Source organism: Balaenoptera musculus, chromosome 6 (genome assembly GCF_009873245.2).
Source record: "Balaenoptera musculus isolate JJ_BM4_2016_0621 chromosome 6, mBalMus1.pri.v3, whole genome shotgun sequence".
Classification (NCBI taxonomy): Eukaryota; Metazoa; Chordata; class Mammalia; order Artiodactyla; family Balaenopteridae; genus Balaenoptera; species Balaenoptera musculus.
The window spans coordinates 85610758-85637280 of NC_045790.1; the positions used below are offsets into that span (position 1 = coordinate 85610758).

At 37.4% G+C, this 26523-nt stretch overlaps 2 protein-coding genes across 2 annotated transcripts in view; both read right to left on the minus strand.

Annotated features, from left to right (window-relative positions):
* LOC118896620 (bile acid-CoA:amino acid N-acyltransferase-like) overlaps window positions 1-20303 on the minus strand; it is a 43088-nt gene extending 22785 nt beyond the window's left edge. The window contains exon 1 of the mRNA XM_036854655.1: window positions 19860-20303. The gene's annotated coding sequence lies outside the window, so the exon portion shown is untranslated. The remainder of the gene's footprint in view (window positions 1-19859) is intronic.
* Window positions 20304-20374: 71 nt separating this feature from the next.
* Window positions 20375-26514, minus strand: MRPL50 (mitochondrial ribosomal protein L50). Its single transcript, XM_036854658.1, has 2 exons — window positions 26362-26514; window positions 20375-21173 (listed from the first exon to the last, which is right to left on the minus strand). Exons 1-2 carry the CDS (start codon window positions 26451-26453, stop codon window positions 20786-20788), a joined length of 480 nt encoding a protein of 159 aa, XP_036710553.1. The 5' UTR covers window positions 26454-26514; the 3' UTR covers window positions 20375-20785.
* Between the last annotated feature and the right edge of the window lie 9 nt (window positions 26515-26523).

A 26523-nucleotide genomic window follows, 5' to 3' on the forward strand; every position in this document is an offset into this window, starting at 1 on the left:
TTGCAGGTGGCCTGGGTTTGACCCTTGGTCAGGGAACTAGATCCCACATGCCACAACTAAGAAGTTCACATGCTGCAACTAAAGACCCCGCATGCCGCAATGAAGAACCCACATGCAACAACGAAGATCCTGTGTGCCGCAACTGAGACCCAACACAGCCAAATAAATAAATAAATATATTTTTAAAAAGACTACATATAAGTATATATATATATATTTATAGCCATTTATGTCAAGACAAAGAGTATTACTAGAGATAAAGAGGGATATTTCATAATAATAAAGAAATCAAGTCATCAAGAAAATATGTTTTTAAATGTATATACACTCTGTAATAACAGAGTTTCAAAATACATGAAGCAAAATTGAAAGAATTTTTAAAAATCCACAATCATAGTTGAGAATTTTAGCAACTGTCTCTCAGTAAATGGAAGTTCAAGTCGATTTTAAAAATTCAGTAAGATACCAAAGATTTGGACAACACTCCCAACCAACTTGATCTCATTGACATTTATAAAACACTACACCTCAAAACTGAAATATATATATTCTTTCTAAAGAAACCAAGTACTGATTTCTGCTTAGAATGTAGGCAACTAGAAAGAGTGTTGTTCCATCAATAATAACAAGAAAATGTGAATAATCTTGAAAATCATAACTTATATTGAATCTATCAGAGAGGTGAGGTTGCAGGACCACTAACTAGCCTGAAATGTAAGAAAAGAAGGGTGCCTTCATGATGAAACAACCTGGTAAACCTGCAGCAGAGCACAAGATGGGGCCTCCATACAAGCAGATAATTGGAATTCAGCTAAATTTTCAGTGAATTGCTAAAGGCTGTGAGCTAACATAAACATAGAAAACACCCAGAAGCTGCAGACACAAGAGAACTTTGCACCCAATAACAGGCTCTTCTTTATGTACCTCACCAGATGGTTATGAGAAAGATTGGGGTGGGACAAGAAACTGGAAGAATGTTTCCTGACTTGTGCAGTCCTGGAGGAAGGTAGCAGCCACCACTGCAAGAAAGGCACAAAGCCCCACCTGAACCTTTTTTCCCTGAGGAATAAAATCCTTAAGCCCCTGGGAGAGAGGATGACCAACTGAGCCAGTTTCTTGGGACTGAAGCATTTCCCAAGATGCAGGACTTTCAGAGCTAAAACCGGGACAGTCCTAGAAAAATCAGGAGGAGTTGGTCACCGTACTGGAGAAAGAACACCAAGTCCTGTCACTCTCAAGGCACAGGAGACCTATTGTTGCTGGGGGCAGGAAAAAATGAATGGGGAAAAAACAAAAAACAAACAAAAAAAACCTTACCCCTGGAGAAGGACAGGAAACCATCCTGGACTCAAATAATTAGAGGTCTCTCATCACTTGGAGAGGGCAGGATCACTGAGAAATCTCCACCCCCAGACAGCAGGGCACAGGGCCTGTCAAAGACTGAGGCTCATCTAGGATAACAGAAAACTATCATGACCTCCCCACCACCAGGCTAGTGAGCACCAAGTAACAAGCAACAACAGTCTACCATTTAGGGTGTGTAAAATCACGGAAAGAGACACTTTCTAATGTGCAGGCACAAAGGGAAGGCTTAAAGTTGAGGGTTGAAATTGAACATTGAGAAAAATACTCTAGCAAACCTACCTCCTTCTAAACACAATGTAACACCAAAAGATTTTGAAGTTGGTGATTATAGCGAATATAACCATAGCAAAAATGACAACAAAAAAAATGAGCTCAACTCGACTAGATTGACCCCACTAACAGACCAGCAGAAGAAGAGGTATTTCTAGTTCAAGATGTAAATATTTATATTGATTTTTACTGTTCTATATACCATGTCTGACAATCAATGAAAAATTATGAGATACAACTCAATTGCAAAAATAAACAATCTGATTAAAATATGGGCAGAGGACCTAAATAGATATTTTCTCAAATAAGGCAAACAGATGGACAACACGTACATGAAAATGTGCTCAACATCACTAATCACCAGGGAAATGCAAATCAAAATCACAACTGTTAGGACAGCTATTATCAAAAAGACAAGAAATAACAAGTGTTGATGAGGATGTGGAGAAAAGAGAACACTTGTGCATCACTGACAGGAATGTAAATTGGTACAGCCACTATGGAAAACAATATGGAGGTTCCTCAAAAAATTAAAAATTAAAAACAGAACTTCCTTATGATTCAGCAGTTCCACTTTTGGGTATTTATCCAAAAGAAATGAAAACACTAATTCAAAAAGATATCTACAGCCCCATGTTCATTGTAGCATTATTTATAATACCCAAGACATGGAAACAACTTAAGTGTCCACTGATGAATGAATGAATAAATAATAAATAGTATATATATATATACAATGAAGTATTATTCAGGCATAAAAATGAAGGAAATCCTGCCATTTGTGACAACATGAATGGACCTTGAGGGCATTATGCTAAGTTAAATAAATCAGACAGAGAAAGACAAATACTATATGATCTCACTTACATGTGGAATCTAAAAAAACAAAAACAAAAACAAAAAACCCCCACTGAACTCACAGATACAGAGAATAGGTTGGTGGTTTCCAGAAGCAGGGGGTAGAGGGTGGGCAAAAATGGGTGAAGGTTGTCAAAAGGTACAAACTTTCAGTAATAAAATAAAATAAGTCCTGGGGATGTAATTTACAGTGTAGTGACTATAGTTAATAATACTGTATTGTATATTTGAAAGTTACTAAGAGAGTAGATCTTAAAAGTTCTCATTGCAAGAAAAAAATTTTTTACCTACCAGTGGCAATGAGTATTGGCTAACTTATTGTGGTAATCATTTTGCAATATATACATGTATCAAATCATTATGTTGTCCACCTATAACTAATATAATGATGTATGTCATTTATATTTCAATAAAAAAGAAAAAAGCTGAAATTCAAGCACAGGATTTGATGGTAAAAGTAGCTAACTGCCAACAAATGTTCAAACAAGCCAGGTATGTTATGTCAAGTTTAGGACCAAACCTGGAAGATGAGATGGGGACATCTGATGGATGCCCCCAACAATTTTCACTCCCTAGAAATTTCTGAACATTCTGTATTTGCTGAAGAGGCTCACCCTTTGGCCTCTAAGAGCTAGAACTACCCTCTCTCCCTTTCTCCCACCCTAACATGAATAAAGACCATATAGAGGTCTTCCCCCATAAGGCAACAGGTGCCTTTGGAAGCTGTCCCCATTCTGACTACCAGGCCTATAATCAAAGTTGAGTCACAGCATAACCTGGCTGGGGCTACGTAGGGCCTGATGGACGAAATAAATGGACTATATACAAAAGTTGCTGCACAACCTAGCCAAAAATAAAAACTAAAAAATTGTCAGACACAAGAAAGCAAAGAAAAAAAAATGGCAAAAGACAAAGCAATCAACAGAACTAGACCTGGAGAAAACCCAGATAGAACAAGCAGAGAATTTAAAATAACTGTGAATAATATTAAATCTTGCTATAGACTGAATGTGTGTATCCCTCCAAAAATCCATATGTTGAAGCCTTAATCCATATTGTGATGATATTTGGAGGTGGGGCTTTGGGGAGGTAATGAGGTTTACATGAGGTCATGAGGGTGCAGCCCCTGTGATGGGATTGATGTTCTCATAAGAGGATGAGGAAGCCAGAGCTTGCTCGCTTGCTATCTCTCTGCCATGTGAGGATACAGCAAGAGGACTGTCTATAAACAAGAAAGAGGGTCCTCATCAGAACTCAGCTATGCTAGCACCCTGATCTCAGACTTCCAGTCTTCATAACTGTGAAAAATAGGTTTCTATTGTTTAAGTCACACAGTGCATGACAGTTTTTATAGCAGTCTGAACTAAGACAAAGCTCTAGTGAAATGGGTGGACAACATGCATGAATAAATAGATAATTTTAACAACAACAACAAAAAGGAAACCAAAAGAAATCATCAAATGGGAATGCTAGAAATAAAAACAAAAAAACTAAAAAAACCCCCACAGCAACAGAGATAAACAATGCTTTCAACGGGCTCATCCACTGCACATAGCTTGGATAAGATCACCAAACTTAAAGATAGGTCTAACAAAGAGGGAAAGAAAAAAAAAAGCAAAAAGCAAAAAGGAACAGAGCATACAAGAATTGTGGGATGATAACAAATCATCTAATATACTTGTACTTGGAAATTCAGAAGAGAGAGATGATGGAACAGAAGAAATATTTGAAGAGATAAAGGCCAAGAATTTTCTAAAAATTGTAAAAGACATCAATCACAGACAAAAAAAATCTCAGAGCAGCCCAAGCTGCTCTCATTTTTTTTTTTTTTTTTTACATTTTAAGGCAATCAGAGGAAGAAAAAAAAACAAAAAACAAAAAACCCCACAACCCACATTACATACAGAGGAACAAAGAAAAGCTTAAGTATACTCCTTAACAGAAACTATGCAAGTCAGAAGAAAATGGAACAACAAATCTTGCTGAAAGAAAGGTTTAAAAAACATAAAACCAGAATTTTATATGCAGCAAAAATATCTCTCAAAAATGAAGGAGAGTGGGAGGGAGACACAAGAGGGAGGAGATATGGGGATATATATATACATATAGCTGATTCACTTTGGTATAAAGCAGAAACTAACACACCATTGTAAAGCTATTATACTCCAATAAAGATGTTTAAAAAAAAAAATGAAGGTGAATGCATACAATTTTGCAACTTCCTGAGAACCTATAATTATTTCAAAATAAAAAGATTTTCGAGACTTCCTTGGCAGTCCATGGTTAAGACTCCACTCTCAATGCAGGGGACATGGTTTCAATCCCTGGTCAGGGAACTAAGATCCCACATGACACATGGCATGGCCTAAAAAATTAAAAAAAATTTTAAAATAAAACAAAATAAAAAGATTTTCAAAATAAGGGAGAAACAAACATTTATCATACTAAAACTAGTAGAATTCATTACTAGGAGACCTGAACTACAAAAAAAGTGTTAAGGGAAATTCTTCAGGCAGAAATAATATGACACTAGATAGAAAATTGGATGTACACTGAAAGAAATGAACATCCCTGGAAATGGTTAAAATAAAAATAAATATAAAATTTTTTCCTTATGTTTAATCCTCTAAGTGATAATTGACTCTCTAAGACTCACCTGTCCAATAAAGTTCACACTAGTCACAGGGGGCTATTTCAAGGGAACACTTGAAATGAGTGCCCTACATAATTGATGGCATGGGATTTCCCTGGAGGTCCAGTGGTTAAATCCGCCTTCCAGTGCAAGGGGACGTGGGTTTGATCCCTGGTCAGGGAACTAAGATCCCACATGCTGTGTGGCAACTGAGCCCACATGCCACAACTAGAGAGAAGCCCGTGTGCCACAACAAAGAGCCCGCATACTGCAACGAAAGATCCTGCATACTGCAACGAAGATCCCCTGTGCCACAACTAAGACCTGATGCAGCTAAATAAATAAATAAATAAATAAATAAATAAATAATTCATGGGTCAAAGAAGTAATCATAAAGGAAACAAGAAGATATTTTTTATTGGATGATATTGAAAACAAATTACCAAAACTTGTGTGAATTTAGTTTTTTGAGGGCGATTACCAGCATCATCTGCAGACACTCATACTATCAAAGTCAGGGGCAGAATGAACTATAAACTCATGCTTTGTGGGTTCCAGCTTATCCTTTCTCTGCTCTACACCCATCTTCTCTTCCTAACTGCTTGCCCTGCAAACTTCAAGTTCTAAAGCTCCATCATTAGATGCAAGGACAACAACTCTTCAGAGGCAGTTAAACCAGTTCCCACAATGGTGTAAGGTCAAAGTCTTAAGAATTATACATCAGTGGAGCTGGAGAGGCTGAAGGAAAGATTATTTATTGTTAATTGATACTTCAAGCAAGTTAAGTTCTGAAACTGCTACTGGATATGCCACATGTTAATCCTTGGGCATTTTTATAGAGAGAACTTGGTGGCACGGCAGAACCTGGTATTAGTGCAGTTGAGGAATGAATAGTACAGCTTAATTATTCAAGAATGAGGAGAGCAATACACTGGTAGCTGAAAGAAGCGTCAAGGAGGAGTTTGCTTTGTGTCCTACTTTGGGTTCCTCCAGAAGCCTACTTTGAGGTAAGAACTCATGAGCAAGTAGTTTATTTTGAGGCAGTTCTAGGAAGTGGAGTGGAGAAGAGCAATGAGAAATATCCAATAAATGGTTGGTTGAGGGTTTCTCCTGGTAGTGGTGGGGGAAGGGGTGCATTAATTTCCCATCACTTCTAACCTGCCATGTGGAGAGGTAAAGCTGACTCTGAATCCAAGTTTCGGATGTTGTGAGTCAGGCCTGTGCACTAACCACAAATGCAGGTAGGGGAAGGCAATGACTTTGTATTTTGTTTTTAATGAGTGTGTATGTGTGTGTATTGAGAGAGAGAGAGAGAGAGGTAGATATGAGATGAGGCATGAATACATGCTGAGAATCAGCCTAGAGCAAGAGAAGCACTGAGAATCGGAATTTGATGGTGAATAAGACACTGTTCTCTGAAAACCTTAAAAACTAGTGATTTTATAGCCCCAAAGTACAATATTTTACTTGTAAAAATATTCAAGAAATTGAGTACTTAAGGTCACACAGAAATACATGGCAGAGTCAGGAATGGAATTCATATCTCCAACTCTGAGTCATAATTGATTAGAAGTTCAACAAGAATTTATCAAGGGTCTATATGTGATAATCACTAGGAAATTAGTCTTTGCCCTAAATAAATCTAAAGATGTAGTATTCCTTCCACACATTATCAGTTAAGCTTCTCTTTAAGTATCACATGAATCAACCAGTGTATCCATACAGAAAGAAATGGAAAAGTCATTAACTTTAGTTCAATTTATACTTCTTTTCAAATGTCATCACTTTTTCCTTCATTCCTGAATTGCATAAATATGACATGTAGTCAACCTTCAAGAAATATTTTCACAGAATGTAATTCTAACATATCATTAGTCTCACATTAAAAGAAAATCATTCTTTAAACAAAATAAAAATAGGACCACAATTCAGCTAAGACAGTTTCTTCTGTAATATTCTAAGAAACAGTCTTTAAAACAAGAGAGAAATATAAATGGAAATGGGGGAGATAGAATAAAGAAAAGTTAATAATTTCAGATAGCCTTTCATTTTCCCTCAGAAATATAATTTCTGGCTTGATGTCTTCATAATCGCAAGTCTCTACTGATACCCTTTCTAAACAAAATTCAACTGAAAAGATATACCCTTACCTAAACACTCTTGGAACTCCACAGCTCTCTGAGATTATAAAATGAGTAAAAAGACTATCTGTCCTCATGAATTGCTAAATTCCAAACACTGGAGTTAAAAATCAGATTTACTTCTCATTCAAGAGCTGATTTTAACCCACCTCCAATCAGACCAGAAGAGACAGCCCTGATTACAAGACAAAGTACCTGACTTTTTCTTCTTGAGCCCTTTTTTCTAGCAGTAAAAGGAAGAATGACACTACCTAGAGTTGTCCTGGTCAAAATCTCAAATATGTCTTTTGAGTTAAACTGAGCTAATATAAGTGAAAAACCAGATTACTGCCCACTTCTTGCTCTAGTCTCCTATTAACTTTTAAAACTTACGGAATCCAGTCCCCTCCTTTTTTCTCTCTTTTCCTTCTCTATGCTCTCTAAATCTTTCCCTCTTAGGAATAGCCCTTACATTTGCTCACATATTTTATTGATTTTATTAATTAACAAATTTGACCTCTATTGGGCATATCTTTCCTCTACAGATAAAGAAGTCAAGGGCTTTGACCTGCTACCAAAGGGTTCTGAACTAGCCAAGAACTACAAATGTGGTCACAGTAACCAACAAAATACTTTTTCTTGGGCACAATTTCTACTTTCAGAATTTGGCCAACACCAAATCTCCCACCAATTCCCTTCCCCTCTCAACAAATTAACAGGGGTCCTTGAACTAGCTATAGAATGGAGCATTAGTGGGATTTTTCATGACAAGAAAATAAAAGCACTATCTCCATAAAACTATGAGCCCTTATTTATTTGAGGTGACGGACAAAGCATTTCACAAGTACAAACTTAAGGAAACTATTAGTAAATTTAACTTCCTTAATTTTAAGGACTTCTGATCAGCCAAATACTCTATAAAAAACTTGCAAGCACAAGCCACTAACTTGCAATAGACTTATGCTACACATAAAACTGATGAAGAATCATTAAAGAGAATACATAAAGAATTCCTTAAAAAATCAATTTATAAAAATCTCAGTTGAATGTAAGAAAAAGACTTACACAGGAACTTTACAGAAGAGGAAACACAGTATAAGCATATGGAAAAAAAGGCTTAATTTCATTAGTCATCAGAAAAATGCAAATTAAAATCATGGGATATGTTTAGATCTACAAGATTGGCAAAAATTAAAAACTCTGAAAACAAGAAGGGTGGGTTAGGAAGTGGATCACCAAGACTCGAACTCTACTAGAGGAATGTAAATGGGTGCAACCACTTTAGAAAGCAATTTGGCACTATCTACTAAATGTGACAATACAAATAACTTTTGACTCTGCAATTTCATTTCTAGAGATATACCCAACAGAAATGTGTGCACAAGTGCATCAGGAAATATGTACAAAAATATCTATAGCAGCATTTTTCAAGATATTAAAAAAAGGAAGCAACTAAATATCTATTAACAATAAAATGAATGAATAAATTTTGGCATATTTATACAGTGGCATACTATAAAGCAATAAAAATAAATGAGTCACAGCTACATGTAAAAACCTGGATGAATCTCAACAAACTTAATACTGAGTGTTAGATGCCAGTCATAAATGAATACACATAAGTAAATACCCATAAATGAATCTTATAAATTTATATGTGCTAAAGTAAAACTATAGAGCATACTTTTAGAGTAATTCTTCAAACAAAAGCAAGGAGGGGATTACCAAGATTCAGGATTGTGGTAAAAAATTATTAGTGTAGTTCACATTGACAGACTGCAAGTAAATGGAGGAAAAATAACATACCATGAAACAGTAAGCAAAAGAAACCCAAAGTGGCTATAGTAATGTCAATAAAGTAGATTTCAAGACCAAGAGTACTATCCAAGATAAAAGGTAGTGATGACAAGATCATAAAAATCATAAATCCTAATAGAGAATTTCAAAATATATGGAGCAAAATTTGACATATTTAAAGGTAGGAATAGACAATTCCATAATCATGGTTGGAGATTTTAACATCCCTCTCTCAGCAATGGATAGAACAACTTAACTAAAATTAGTAAAGGCATAGATTTCAACAACACTATCAGTAACCTTGACCTAATTGCTATTTGTATAACACTAAACCCAACAACTTCAAGTGCACGAGGTATGTTCAGCAAGATAGGCCATAAACTGTGTCATAAAATTAATCTTAGTAAATGTAAAAATATTGAAATCATAGATTTTCTTTTACCACAATGGAATTAAATTAGAAATTAATAACAATAGGATATCTAGAAAATCCCCAAATGTTTAAAAATTAAACACACTTCTAATAATCCATGGGTCAAGGAAGAAACAACATCAGAAATAGAAAATACTTCAAACTGAATAATAATGGAAGTACAATATAAAAAATTTGAGGATAAAGTTAAAGGTAAAAAGGGAAGTTTATAATTTTAATAGTTATATTAGAAAAGCAGGTCTTAAATGGCCTAAGGCTTTACCTTAAGAAGCTAGGAAAAGGAGAAGAAAATAAACTCAAAGTAAGTAGAAGGAACTAATAACAGCACATACCAATGAAATAAAAAATAAACAATAGAAAAAAATTAACAAAGACAATAATTGGTTCAACTTCAAGCTGGACTGGTCAAATTAAAAACAAGATAGAATACAAATAACAAATACCAAAAATGAAAGATGGCTTATCATTGCAGATCACAGCAGACATTAAAAGGAAAATGAGATTATAACAACTTTATGCCAACTAATCTGACAACTTAGATGACATGAATACATTCCTTACAAAATAAAATTTACTGAAAAATTGTTTCAAGTAAAGGAGATTAAGTAGACATGATAACAAAATGTAAAGCATGAACCAGGAATAGATTCTGGATCAGGGGGTGAAATTGCTATGGAGCTCATTACTGGGACATTGTTGAAATATGAATATGAATAGTGTATTATTAGTGTTGCATCAGTGTTAAATATTTAGAACTTGATATTCCATGATAGAAGGAAGCAGAAATTTGATGGCAGCTGCAGTCTGCTCCTATACAACTAAGATTAACACTGGAATTATATGGAATCAGAAGTTAACTTTAGTGACTACTCCTGAATTCAGAAACCATTCAAGTAAAACCTTTAGGACCTTTGCACTGTGAAACAACCTAATTAAAATGAAAGTAATTGTAGATAAGATTTATTTCATGCATGCAGATATGATTGAGTTAAAGGTACCTGTCACTTTGTACTGTAGGATGCACAAAACACATAGTAATGGGATTACAAATCAAAGAAGGAGGACTAAGTTGGCTATTCCTAGGTTTACGGTCAAGACATTTAGAGTGGGAGGAGCTTCAAGATGGTGGAAGAGTAAGACGCGGAGATCACCTTCCTCTCCACAAATACATCAGAAATACATCTACATGTGGAACAGCTCCTACAGAACACATACTGAATGCTGGCAGAAGACCTCAGACTTCCCAAAAGGCAGGAAATTCCCCATGTACCTGGGTAGGGCAAGAGAAAAAAGAAAAAACAGAGACAAAGGAATAGGGACCGGACCTGCACCAGTGGGAGGGGGCTGTGAAGGAGGAAAAGTTTCCACACACTAGGAAGCCCCTTCATGGGCGGAGACTGCGGTGGCAGAGGGGGCCACAGAGGAGATCACAGCAACAGGGGTGCGGAGGGCAAAGCGGAGAGATTTCCACACAGAGGATTGGTGCTGACAAGCACTCACCAGCCTGAGAGGCTTGTCTGCTCATCCGCCGGGACGGGCGGGGGCTGGGAGCTGAGGCTCAGGCTTCAGAGGTCAGATCCCAGGGAGAGGACTGGGGTTGCTGCGTGAACACAGCCTGAAGGGGCAAGTGCGCCACAGCTAGGTGCGAGGGAGTCCGGGAAAAAGTCTGGAGCTGAGGAAGAGGCAAGAGACTTTTTCTTGCCTCTTTGTTTCCTGGTGCACGAGGAGAGGAGATCAACAGTACTGCTTAAAGGAGCTCCAGAGATGGGCACGAGCTGCGGCTATCAGCGCGGACACCAGAGACAGGCATGAGACGCTAAGGCTGCTGCTGCCGCCACCAAGAAGCCTGTGTGCAAGCACAGGTCACTATCCAGACCCCCCCTCCCGGGAGCCTGTGCAGCCCGCCACTGCCAGGGTCCCGTGATCCAGGGACAACTTCCCCAGGAGAACACACGGCGCGCCTCAGGCTGTTGCAACATCACGCTGGCCTCTGCCGCCGCAGGCTCCCCCCGCATCCGTACCCCTCCCTCCCCCCGGCCTGAGTGAGCCAGAGCCCCCGAATCAGCTGCTCCTTTAACCCCGTCCTGTCTGAGTGAAGATCAGACGCCCTCAGGTGACGTACATGCAGAGGTGGGTCCAAATCCAAAGCTGAACCCTGGGAGCTGTGCGAACAAAGAAGAGAAAGGGAAATTTCTCCCAGCAGCCTCAGGAGCAGCGGATTAAATCTCCACAATCAACTTGATGTACCCAGCATCTGTGGAATACCTGAATAAACAACAAATCATCCCAAATTGAGGAGGTGGACTTTGGGATCAAAGATATATATATATTTTTCCCTTTTTCTCTTTTTGTGAGTGTGTATGTGTATGCTTCTGTGTGTGATTTTGCCTGTATAGCTTTGCTTTTACCATTTCTCCTAGGGTTCTGTCTGTCCGGTTTTTTTGTTTGTTTGTTTGTTTTTACTTTTTAAAAATTTTTTCTTAATAATTATTTTTTATTTTAATAACTTTATTTTATTTTATCTTATTTTATCTTCTTTCTTTCCTTCTTTCTTTTCTCCCTTTTATTCTGAGCCGTGTGGATGAAAGGCTCTTGGTGCTCCAGCCAGGCATCACAGCTGTGCCTCTGAGGTGGGAGAGGGAAGCTCAGGACACTGGTCCACAAGAGACCTCCCAGCTCCATGTAATATCAAATGGCGAAAATCTCCCAGACACCTCCATCTCAATGCCAAGACCCAGCTTCACTCTACGACCAGCAAGTTACAGTGCTGGACACTCTATGCCAAACAACTAGCAAGACAGGAACACAATCCCATCCATTAGCACAGAGGCTGCCTAAAATCATAATAAGGCCACAGACACCCCAAAACACACCACCAGACGTGGACCTGCCCACCAGAAAGACAAGATCCAGCCTCATCCACCAGAACACAGGCACTCGTCCCCTCCACCAGGAAGCCTACACAACCCACTGAACCAACCTTAGCCACTGGGGACAGACACCAAAAACAATGGGAAATACGAACCTGCAGCCTGTGAAAAGGAGACCCCAAACACAGTAAGATAAGCAAAATGAGAAGACGGAATAACACACAGCAGATGAAGGAGCAAGGTAAAAACCCACCAAACCTAACAAATGAAGAGGAAATAGGCAGTCTACCTGAAAAAGAATTCAGAATGATAGTAAAGATGATCCAAAATCTTGGAAATAGAATAAACACAAGAAACGTTCAACAAGGACCTAGAAGAACTAAAGAGCAAACAAACATGATGAACAACACAATAAATGAAATTAAAAATTCTCTAGAAGGGATCAATAGCAGAATAACTGAGGCAGAAGAACAGATAAGTGACCTGGAAGATAAAATAGTGGAAATAACTACTGTAGAGCAGAATAAAGAAAAAAGAATGAAAAGAATTGAGGACAGTCTCAGACACCTCTGGGACAACATTAAACGCACCAACGTTCGAATTATAGGGGTCCCAGAAGAAGAAGAGAAAAAGGAAGGGACTGAGAAAGTATGTGAAGAGATTATAGTTGAAAACTTTCCTCATATGGGAAAGGAAACAGTTAATCAAGTCCAGGAAGCAGAGAGTCCCATATAGGATAAATCCAAGGAGAAACACACCAAGACACATATTAATCAAACTATCAAAAATTAAATACAAAGAAAAAATATTAAAAGCACAAGGGAAAAACAACAAATAATACACAAGGGAATCCCCATAAGGTTAACACCTGATCTTTCAGCAGAAACTCTGCAAGCCAGAAGGAGTGGCAGGACATATTCAAAGTGATGAAGGAGAAAAACCTACAACCAAGATTACTCTACCAGCAAGGATCTCATTCAGATTTGATGGAGAAATTAAAACCTTTACAGACAAGCAAATGCTAAGAGAATTCAGCACCACCAAACCAGCTTTACAACAAATCCTAAAGGAAGTTCTCTAGGCAGGAAACACAAGAGAAGGAAAAGACCTACAATAACAAACCCAAAACAATTAAGAAAATGGTCATAGGAACATACATATCGATAATTACCTTAAATGTAAATGGATTAAATGTTCCAACCAAAAGACACAGACTGGCTGAATGGATACAAAAACAAGACCCGTATATATGCTGTCTACAAGAGACCAACTTCAGACCTAGGGACACATACAGACTGAAAGTGAGGGGATGCAAAAACATATTCCATGCAAATGGAAATCAAAAGAAAGCTGGAGTAGCAATTCTCGTATCAGACAAAATAGACTTTAAAATAAAGACTATTACAAGTGACAAAGAAGGACACTACATAATGATCAAGGGATCGATCCAAGAGGAAGGTATAACAATTGTAAATATTTATGCACCCAACATAGGAGCACCTCAATACATAAGGCAAATACTAACAGCCATAAAAGGGGAAATCGACAGTAACACTATCAGTAGGGGACTTTAACACCCCACTTTCACCAATGGACAGATCATCCAAAATGAAAATAAATAAGGAAACACAAGCTTTAAATGATACATTAAACAAGATGGACTTAATTGATATTTATAGGACATTCCATCCAAAACCAACAGGATAAACATTCTTCTCAAGTGCTCATGGAACATTCTCCAGGATAGATCATATCTTGGGTCACAAATCAAGCCTTGGTAAATTTAAGAAAATTGAAATCATATCAAGTTTCTTTTCCGACCACAACGCTACGAGACTAGATATCAACTACAGCAAAAAAAACTGTAAAAAATACAAACACATGGAGGCTAAACAATACACTACTTAATAACCAATAGATCACTGAAGAAATCAAAGAGGAAATCAAAAAACACCTAGAAACAAATGACAATGAAAACACGACGACCCAAAACCTATGGGATGCAGCAAAAGCAGTTCTAAGAGGGAAGTTTATAGCAATACAATCCTACCTTAAGAAACAAGAAACATCTCAAATAAACAATCTAACCTTACACCTAAAGGAATTAGAGAAAGAAGAACAAAAAACCCCCAAAGTTAGCAGAAGGAAAGAAATCATAAAGATCAGATCAGAAATAAATGAAATAGAAACAAAGAAAACAATAGCAAAGATCAATAAAACTAAAAGCTGGTTCATCGAGAAGATAAACAAAATTGATAAACCATTAGCCAGACTCATCAAGAAAAAAAGGGAGAAGACTCAAATCAATAGAATTAGAAATGAAAATGGAGACGTAACAAATGACACTGCAGAAATACAAACGATCATGAGAGATTACTACAAGCAACTCTATGCCAATAAAATGGACAACCTGGAAGAAATGGACAAATTCTTAGAAATGCACAACCTTCCGAGACTGAACCAGGAAGAAATAGAAAATATGAACAGACCAATCACAAGCACTGAAATTGAAACTGTGATTAAAAATCTTCCAACAAACAAAAGCCCAGGACCAGATGGCTTCACAGGCGAATTCTATCAAACATTTAGAGAAGAGCTAACACCTATCCTTCTCAAACTCTTCCAAAATATAGCAGAGGGAGGAACACTTCCAAACTCATTCTATGAGGCCACCATCATCCTGATGCCAAAACCAGACAAAGATGTCACAAAGAAAGAAAACTACAGGCCAATATCACTGATGAACATAGATGCAAAAATCCTCAACAAAATACTAGCAAACAGAATCCAACAGCACATTAAAAGGATCATACACCATGATCAAGTGGGGATTATCCCAGTAATGCAAGGATTCTTCAATATACGCAAATCAATCAATGTGATACACCATATTAGCAAATTGAAGGAGAAAAACCATATGATCATCTCAATAGATGCAGAGAAAGCTTTTGACAAAATTCAACACCCATTTATGATTAAAACCCTCCAGAAAGTAGGCACAGAGGGAACTTTCCTCAACATAATAAAGGCAATATATGACAAACCGACAGCCAACATTGTCCTCAATGGGGAAAAACTGAAACCATTTCCACTAAGATCAGGAACAAGACAAGGTTGCCCACTCTCACCACTATTATTCAACTAGTTTTGGACATTTTAGTCACAGCAATCAGAGAAGAAAAAGAATTAACAGGAATCCAAATCAGAAAAGAAGTAAAGCTGTCACTGTTTGCAGATGACATGATACTATTCATTGAGAATCCTAAAGATGCCACCAGAAAACTACTAGAGCTAATCAATGAATTTGGTAAAGTAGCAAGATACAAAATTAATGCACAGAAATCTCTTGCATTCCTATACACTAATGATGAAAAATCTGTAAGTGAAATTAAGAAAACACTCCCATTTACCACTGCATCAAAAAGAAAAAAATATCTAGGAATAAACGTACCTAAGGAGACAAAAGACCTGTATGCAGAAAATTATAAGACACTGATGAAAGAAATTAAAGATGATACAAATAGATGGAGAGATATACCATGTTCTTGGATTGGAAGAATCAACATTGTGAAAATGACTCTACTACCCAAAGCAATCTACAGATTCAATGCAATCCCTATCAAACTACCACTGGCATTTTTCACAGAACTAGAACAAAAAATTTCACAATTTGTATGGAAACACAAAAGACTCCCAAATAGCCAAAGCAATTTTGAGAAAGAAAAATGGAGCTGGAGGAATCAGGCTCCCTGACTTCAGACTATACTACAAAGCTACAGTAATCAAGGCAGTATGGTACTGACACAAAAACAGAAATATAGATCAATGGAAAGCCCAGATGGGTAGAAAGCCCAGAGATAAACCCACGCACATATGGTCACCTTATCTTTGATAAAGGAGGCAAGAATATACAGTGGAGAAAAGACAGCCTCTTCAGTAAGTGGTGCTGGGAAAACTGGACAGGTACATGTAAAAGTATGAAATTAGAACACTCCCTAACACCATACACAAAAATAAACTCAAAATGGATTAAAGACCTAAATGTAAGGCCAGACACTATAAAACTGTTAGAGGAAACATAGGCAGAACACTCTGACATAAATCACAGCAAGATTCTTTTTGACCCACCTCCTAGAGAAATGGAAATAAAAACAAAAATAAACAAATGGGACCTAATGAAACTTAAAAGCTTTTGCACAGCAAAGGAAACCATAAACAAGACGAAAAGACAACCCTCAAAATGAGAGAAAATATTTGCAAATGAAGCAACTGACAAAGGCTTAATCTCCAAGATTAACAGGCAGCTCATGAAGCTCAATATCAAAAAAACAAAGAACCCAATCCAAAAATGGGCATAAGACCTAAATAGACATTTCTCCAAAGAAGATATACAGATTGTGAACAAACATGAAAGAATACTCAACATCACTAATCATTAGAGAAATGCAAATCAAAACTACAATGTGATATCATCTCACACCAGTCAGAATGGCCATCATCAAAAAATCTACAAACAATAAATGCTGGAGAGGGTGTGGAGAAAAGGGAACCCTCCTGCACTGTTGGTGGGAATGTAAATTGATACAGCCACTATGGAGAACAGTATGGAGGTTCCTTAAAAAACTAAAAGTAAAACTACCATACGACCCAGCAATCTCACTACTCGGCATATACCCTGAGAAAACCATAATTCAAAGAGTCATGTTCCAAAATGTTCATTGCAGCTCTATTTACAATAGCCAGGACATGGAAGCAACCTAAGTGTCCATCAACAGATGAATAGATAAAGAAGATGTGGCACATATATACAATGGAATATTACTCAGTCATAAAAAGAAACGAAATTGAGTTATTTGTAGTGAGATGGATGGACCTAGAGCCTGTCATACAGAGTGAAGTAAGTCAGAAAGAGAAAAACAAATACCGTATGCTAACACATATATATGGAATCTTAAAAAAAAAAAAAAAAAAAGGTCATGAAGAACCTACACGCAAGACAGGAATAAAGACACAGACCTACTAGAGAATGGACTTGAGGATATGGGGAGGGGAAAGGGTAAGCTGTGACAAAGTGAGAGAGTGGTATGGACATATATACACTACCAAACATAAAATAGATAGCTAGTGGGAAGCAGCTGCATCACACGGGAAGACCAGCTCTGTGCTTTGTGACCACCTAGAGGGGTGGGATAGGGAGGGTGGGAGGGAGGGAGACGCAAGAGGGAAGAGATATGGGAACATATGTATAACTGATTCACTTTGTTATAAAGGAGAAACTAACAGACCACTGTAAGGCAATTATACTCCAATAAAGATGTTAAAAAAGAAAGTATATGTACAAGGGGGTTCACTGGAGTATTGTTTATATGTGCAAAACATAGAACCAATCTGTATTTTCAGGATGAATTAAATAGCATATATCTTTCAATGAAGAACTAAGCAATAATTCAAAATGACTCTGGAGAAGTATGCTTATTAACAAAACAAATACATATTTTAAGAGAGAATAAATCAATACGTATTGTATTATATAAAACCACTTTTGTAAAAATACATATTTTAGGTGTCAATAATTATTATCACCATGTGAAAGTTTTTTTAAATTTTGGTTATCTGTGTTTTCTAATGTTTCTACAATTAACTTGTACATTGTATGTGTGTAATTAAAAAAAAGCGTTAACAAGAAAAATAAATTAATTAATTAATTAATTTTAAAAAAAGACACAGTGGAATGACTTCTGAGTAGGAAGGCGTTTTATGGCACACCAACACTCAAAAAACTAGAAAAGCCAAATAAAAAAATAACATAAAAGCAAAAAACTGGCAACAATTTCAAATCCAGTAATAGAATATTGGTTGAATAATTATGTAACATACATTTATGGAATAATATGCTATTAATCAAATCTATTATTCTTACGACTATTTAAAGAGGAGTAGAAATACTCATGGTGTGAAGGGGTCACAGGACAGGATGTCATAGCAAATTTTAAAATACAGGAAAAAAGGTTTTTTTCACTTGTTAATATACAAGAATGTTAGGTGATTATCTGGTTGATGGAAAAGATATTTTTTCTGTCTTTCCCAATTTTCTAAAATAAAGTGCTACTTTTATAAATGACACGTTAAAATTAAAAAGAACAGAAGAGAGGGAGAAGTTTCTTTTATGCTGCTTGAAATATATACTGTTGTTAAAAAGGAGACAAACCGAAAATCAAGTCATTTGTGCTAGGCCACAGGGCAGCAAACCAAGACAATATCTAACCTCATTATAGACTCGACCTTCCCCAGGAATGTGACCTTTAATCAGCCAATCTGGAATTTCCTGGTCAGCACTAGGAGGAAATCCACTGATAGACCCTATCCATTCCCCTTAAAGAGGGTGACCTTGCCTAAAACAATGCATTTTTGCTAGTAATTTCCTTTTTTCTGTTCCCTGTCTTTAAAAACCTTTCCTTTTCTGAAGCTCAACAGAGCAGCTCTCTATTGCTGGAGGGGATGCTGCCTGATTCATGAATCATTTAATAAAGCCAATTAGAATCTTCAAATTAATCAGTTGAATCTTTGTTACTTAGCACTGTTTGTGTAAGACCATTCATTCTACTAACTAACGCTGAAACTCTATTTTATTAGCAGTTTTTATGTAAGCATACACACTGAGTTCAACGGCCCAACAGAGTAAAATTGCTAACACTTTTATATAGTAATCATTTAATTTTTTGAAAAGTAAAACTTTTATATCATATGTTTTTAGTTATCTCAGGAAACAAGTTAGCAAACCTAATTTAATCTTTCCAGGAAAACTATAGGTCATTATTGTGATATATTATATTGGGCTGTAAACCAGTGATGCCCTCTAGAGTTACTGATGAATTCGCAGTTTACCTTCCCTGTCAGCTAAACGTTCCAGGACTGCTGTTTCAGAGGGCAGTACTTGTCTCCCACCTCAATACTAGCTTCTAGGGTCATGGTACTCAAAACATCATCAGAATAACCTAGGGGCTTTATAGACAAGTTCAGGACCCACTTCTGACCTACAGAATCAGAATCTGCACTTTAAAAAGATCCCAAGTGATTCATAAGCACATTAAATTTTGAGAAACTGCTCCAGGTTACGAAGGAGTAATTTCTTTGGCCCTTACATTTACATGAATGCTGGCTTTGCAGCTCTCCAGATGAAACCAAGTGCTTTTCCACACTGCCCTCACCATCTCTTACTTCCACCTTGCCCTTTGCACATTTTTCTGTGTCTCCAGATTAGAAGTAAAAGTTGCGTGGGAAATGAGATAATCAAATCCTGTACATAAAATTCAAATGTTTCCACGTTGACCCCATTTCACATAGAAGCAGAAGGGATAAACACCTCTAATGTTTAAGTTCCAGGGCTCCAAACACTTAGACATTCCAGGTACTTCTGAAGTTCTTCCATGTAGAGGTTATTGAAAATCTGATTGTCCACTGATGACATTTATAGGGCATGACCATACTGTAACTTATTTTTCTAATAAACATACCAGAATTTATATATCCAACTAATTTTTTCCCTCTTCAAAGGAGTCTCCCTAGAAAAGAAAATAAATACAATTTCCTTTGTTTAAAACCTATCACTTTTCTTTCAGAATTATTTGTAGTCAAGATAAAATACAAGCAATTCCTTCTTCTTGTGTCATTACTCTCTAGCTATATCTAAAGTCTGAAAAAAATTCCTAATTTAATCACTTTATCATTTTCTTATCATTCAGAATCATCTGGTTAGCTATTTGAGTAATTTCCACAAATTAAGTACATGAAAGCCTGCAGACTTATCACCCTAGTGGATATTCATAAGTACTCAAGGCCACTTTTTAAAAGTTACAGAAAAGCAAAAGGGTTTGAAATAAACATCTCCTTTGAAGAGAATATTCATTTAGGTATAGAATCTGTTCTATCTTTTACCAAAATAACATATATTCTAACTTTTTCATTTATAATACTTAAATTAAGAAAATGACAAGGCAGAAAAGCAAATTTCACATTAAAAAAATTACAAACACACTTTAAGAAATCTACTTTAATTCCAAGAGATTAATCTAGATTGAACAGTATTATTTTCTATTTCTACTTATACAGTAAAGCGAATAGTGAAACTTTCATAATACACGACACAGATTTTTATGTTTCTTTTATAAATGTTACCTTGTTATGTAATATATATTTTCATAAATTATTAATGACCTGGTTCCATTAAAAAAACGTTTCAGCAAATGTGAAAAGAAAATCATATTTGTCAATTCATGATGATTAAAAAAAAAGGGAGATGACACATCCTTCCACAGAAAAAAGTGGATTTACAGACCAGTTCTGACAGCATTTCACATGGTAAAGTATCAAAATGTCTGATAAGCAGCCCCCTTCTCAGGTGGAAAAAAAATTATTTCAACGTGTTCCTCCTTTAAACTGCTCAGTAACCCCAAGTGATTTTTAAATTGGGAGGCAGATTACTGGCAATAAGTTCATCAAATTTAGATCTATCCTGAACAGGCACATTATAGAAATCAAGAACATCTCTGACCCTGCACATCTGGTGAAGCCTGGAGTTAGGCACTGCATGGCCCAAGTCATCAGCTAAACGTGCCAAGAAGCTGAACTTCAGATGAACATCTTCCAGGGAGATGTCCTGCCAATTGTTAGGAACAGATGAACCAAAAACTTCTTTGACATGAGATTCCAAACGACTCTGGAGATCTTCAGGTGGTACGTAAGTTCGGCTTCGTAAGGGTGGACACACCAGAATAGGTTCTTTCTTCACCTCTTCTACTGTCTCAGCCACCACTGGCTGTTTCTCTTTTCTGGAATGATCAAAAACAAATATGTGAATCTTTAGTTCACTGCATTAAAGAAGCTGACCAACAGAAGACCTAATTTTGCCCATCAATCTAAATCAATATACTGCACACTTACTACTCTTCTGGACACTGTTGAGAGAAGAGTTAGACAGGTCCCTGCCCTTGGAAGTTTATAGTTGAACTAAACTGGCACAAAGAGAAAACAAACACTAATTTCAGATTTTACATGCTATAAGAATTCCCAAGAATGGGTGAAGAAGGTAAATCCTCTGGGATTTCCGGTCCTCCCAGATCCAAACCCAATCTACCTCTCTAACCTCATCTCCCACTAATCTCCTATATACATTCTATGCCTTACCTAAACTAAACTACATTCTGTTTCCCACTTTCCTGATATCACATGTTAGCTCAAGTTATATCCTATCTGAAATAACTATCTTTCATCTCCACTTATAGAAATCTTATTTATCCTTTAAGTCCTGGGACAAAACTCTTCTCTGTCAAGCTTTACTTGATTTCCCCAATCAAGTATAACTGTAAGCTTCTCTGATCTCTCATAGTACTTATTTTTAGTTGAAGTATTATTGATTTACAATGTCATGTTAGTTTCAAGTGTACAGCACAGTGATTCAGTTATATATATATATATTCTCTTTCAGATTCTCCTCCTTATAGGTTATTACAAAATAGAGTTCCCTGTGCTACACATTACATCCTTGTTAGTTACCTATTTTATATATAGCAGTGTGTATATGTTAATCCCAACCTCCTAATTTATCCCTCTCCCTCACTTTCCCCTTTGGTAACCATAAGTTTGTTTTCTATGTCTGTAGGTCTATTTCTGCTTTGTAAGTAAGTTCATCTGTATCCTCTTTCTTTTTAAGATTCCACATATATCAGACCACTATATATTGCTCTCAGAGCATACTGCATCCTACCTGAGTTTTAATTTTATTTACATTCTACTTCTCTTACTAGATCAGGGTTTCTCAGCGCAAACATCACTGACATTTTGGACAACTCTTTGCTGTGGGAAGCTATCCTGTTCACTGTAGGTTGCTCAGCAGCATCCCTGGCCTCTACCCACTAAATGCCAGTAGCACTCCTGTCCTCCAGTCATAATAACCAAAAGACATGGTCAAATGTCCCCTGGTGGGCAAAACTGTCCCCGGTTAAGAACCACTGTGCCAGATTATAAACTCCTGAATACGGAGATCTGTTTTATTGATTTTGGGGTCCTTTAAAACTGCTTGTGTAACTATTATTGAGTACATGGGCCAATGTGAAGGAATCTGTCTTGACACATTATTTCAGTGCTTATTTGTTCATAAACTAACTCCTGTCTTCTATGGAGTTGGCATCTGATTGGGATTGGTCATCCCTACAGAAATTGGAGGGCACCAGAAATGAACAATGTCTAGCCAAGAAAATCGTTTGTAACACTATTCATCTGTGCCTACTCAAAGACTCTTCCAGCTATTTATCCCTCTTTCTGCATCAATTCTTTATCAATTTCTCCCTATCTACTAGAGTACCCCCATGACACACAAATATGCTGCAGGATCTCCCATCTTTCAAGGAAATTCTCCCCAGATTCCATGTTCCACTCCAGCTTCCTTTATAACAAAACTTCTCAAAAGAGTTGACTATGCTTATAGTCTCTACTTCCTCACCTCCCATTTTCTCCTCAAACTACTCCAGTCACATCTCATCATAATGAAATGTAATCTATTCCTTTCATCTCAGTAATCTCTTATACCGGCATACCTCATCTTATTGCACTTCGCAGATATTGTATTTTTTTTAAAGCTGAAGGTTTGTCGCAACCCTGCATCAATCAAGTCTACAGGCGCCATTTTTCCAACAGCATTTGCTCACTTCGTGTCTGTCACATTTTGGGAATTCACAAAATACTTCAAACTTTTTTGATATTATTATATTTGTTATGGTGATGACCAATGATCTTTGATTTACTATTGTAACTGTTTTGGGGTGTCACAAACCATGCTGATACAGACAACAAACTTGATTGATAAATGTTGTGTGTGTTCTGACTGCTCCACCAACTGGTTGTTACCTGGTCTCTCTCCCTCTCCTTGACCTCCCTATTCTGAGTCACAACAATACTGAAATTAGGCCAATTAATAACGTTTCATCAGCCTATAAGTGTCCAAGAGAAAGGAATAGTCGCACATCTTTTACTTTAAATCAAAAGCTAGAATGATTAAGCTGAGTGAGGAAGGCATGCTGAAAGCCAAGACAGGCTGAAAGCTAGGCCTCTTGGCCAAACAGTTAGCCAAATTGTGAATGCAATGAAAAAGTTCTTGAAGGAAATTAAAAGTGTTACTCTAGTGAACACACAAATGTTAACAAAGCAAAACAGCCTTAATGCTGATGTGGACAAAGTTTTAGTGGTCTGGATAGAAGATCAAACCAGCCACAATATTCCCTTAAGTCAAAGCCTAATCCAGAGCAAGGCCCCAACTCTATTCAATTCTATGAAGGCTGAGAAAGGTGAGGAAGCTGCAGAAGAAAAGTCTGACGCTAGCAGAGGCTGGTTCATGAGGCTTAAGGAAAGAAGCTGTCCCCATAACATAAAAGTGCAGGGTGAAGCAGCAAGTAGAAGTTGCAGCAAGTTATCCAGAAAATCTGGCTAAGATAATGAAGGTGGCTACACTAAACAACTGATTTTCCATGTAGACAAAACAGCCTTCTTTTGGAAAATGTCATCTAGGACTTTCATAGCTAGAGAGGAGAAAGTCAATGCCTGGCTTCAAAGCTTCAAAGGACAGGCTGACTCTTGTTAGAGACTCATGTAGCTGGTGACTTCAAGTTAAAACCAACGTTCATTTACCATTCTGAAAATGCTAATGCCCTTAAGAATTATGCTAAATCTACTCTGCTTGTGCTCTATAAATGGAACAACAAAGCCTGGAAGACAGCACATCTGTTTACAACATGGTTTACTGTATATTTGAAGCCCACCGTTGAGACCTACCGCTCAGAAAAAAAGATTCTTTTCAAAATATTACTGCTCATTGACAATGCAACTGGTCACCCAACAGCTCCCTGATGGAGACGTACGAGATTAATGCTGTTTTCATGTGTGCTAACACAACATCCATTCTGCAGTCCACGGAGCAAGGAGTAATTTTTACTTTCAAGTCTTATTATTTAAGAAACACATTTTGTAAGGCTACAGCTGCCATAGATAACGATTCCACTGATGGATCTGGTCAAAGTCAGTTGAAAACCTTCTGGAAATAATTCATCATTCTAGGTGCCATTAAGAATATTCGTGATTCATGGGAAGAGGTAAAATATCAACATAAACAGGAGTTTGGAAGTTTCTAACCCCCACGGATGACTTTCAGGGGTTCAAGACATCAGTGAAGAAGTAATTGCAAATGTAGTAGAAATAGCAAGAGAACTAGAATTAGAAGTGGGCCCTAAAGATGTAACTGAATTGCTGCAATCTCATGATAAAACCCCATCATTGAAGAGCTGCTTCTTATGGATAAGCAAAGAAAATAGTTTCTTGGGATGGAATCTACTCCTGCTAAAGATACTGCGACAATTGCTGAAAAGACAATAAAGGATTTAGAATGTTACAAAAACTTAGTTGATAAAGAAGGCGTAGAGTTTGAGAGAATTGATTCCAATATTGAAAGACGTTCTACTGTGGGTAATATGCTATCAAACAGAATTGCATGCTACAGAAAAATCATCATTCAAGGAATAGTCAATCAATGCCGCCAACTTTGTTGTCTTATACTAAGAAATTGCAAGACACCCCACCCTTCAGCAACCACCACCCTGAACTATCATCAGCCATCAACGTCAAGGCAAGACCCTCCACGAGCAAGAAGATTATGACTCTCTAAAGGCTCAGATGATGGTTAGCATTTTTTAGCAATAAAGTATTTTTTTAACTAAGGCATGTATATTGTTTTCTTAGACATAATGCTATTGCACATTAAACACACTACAGTACAGTGTAAGCATAACTTTATGTGCACTGGGAAACCAAAAAATTTGTATAACATGCTTTGAGATCCTCGCTTTATTACAGTGGTCTGAAAACAAACCGCAGTACCTCCAAGATACACACCTGTGCTCTAGTTTTCTTCATAATTTACCACTTTCTGAAATTATATTTGTGCATTTTTTCTCCGCCATTACATACGCTCTATGAAGACAAAGATTTCGTTTGTCTTATTAACAACTGTATCCCTCACACCTAGATGCCCAGCATATAGTCGACACTCTAGAAATACTTGTTGAATGAGCAAATGAAACAAACTTGAAGGAGATTTGAGAGATAATAATAAATATTAACCAAAATAGAGGGGAAGCTAATAAATGCATAAGCTGATGATAAAAACCCTTTTGGATTGAAGGAGTTTTTGTTTGAAATCTAAGAGGGCATATATTGTTCCCTAAGGTTCCTACAAATTTTGATGTCCTAACACTGAGTCAAATAGACTTACCTTTACAAAACTCCACATGGTATTGTGGGAAAAGCAGTAGATGGGGAGTTAAGAGACCTGGGTTCCAGATCCAGCTCTGTCATAAACTTGCTTTCTGACTTTTAGCAAAATACTCCCTCTCTGTGCGGCCTCAGTTTCCTCTTGCCCAGAGTACTTACGCTCTGAGAAGGGACTTTGTTTCCGCTGCTATATCCCACTTAGAGAAATACTGGGCCAGGACAGCTGTCTAAAAACCATTTGCTGAGTGAATCAACGAACGAACAAAACGAGGAGGTTACACTTCATCTCTGAATCTTGCTTGTGAAGAAATATACCCCGCAAATGAAGTTAGTTCATGGAGTACTTTCACATTCACGTTCCTGAGCTGCTCGTCCCAAATGAGTCACTTGTTTCCTGACACCACACTACACTCTGTGTCTGGAACACACGGTCAGTACGGTTTACTCAATAAATTAACGAGTGAAGTGGAAGGGTAAGGGGGTGGTATTTCGGTTCTAAGATGAGTAAACTGAGGCCAAAAGAAGTGACGGGACCCCACCGCTCGCGGAAACCAGCGCTGAAGCTTCTGAGCTCAGAACCCTAACTCACTTTCCTGCCCCTTCCCTGGTGGCGCAGGACCAGGGTCCCGTCTTAGTTCATCCTTCTCAGTTTCTCTCCTCACTTTCCGTTAGCATGACCCACCGTCTAACCTTCCACTTTACCTGAATCGAGACCAAAATTCTCTGCGTGGCGCCCCTGAGACTATCCACGTGAAGCTTCTTCTGGCAACGCCGGACACCCAGAGCGCCGCCATGTTCCATGAGAGCTTCAGGACAGAGCTCCGCCCCCAGCCGGCAGTGACGCCGCAAGATCAGCCAATCAAA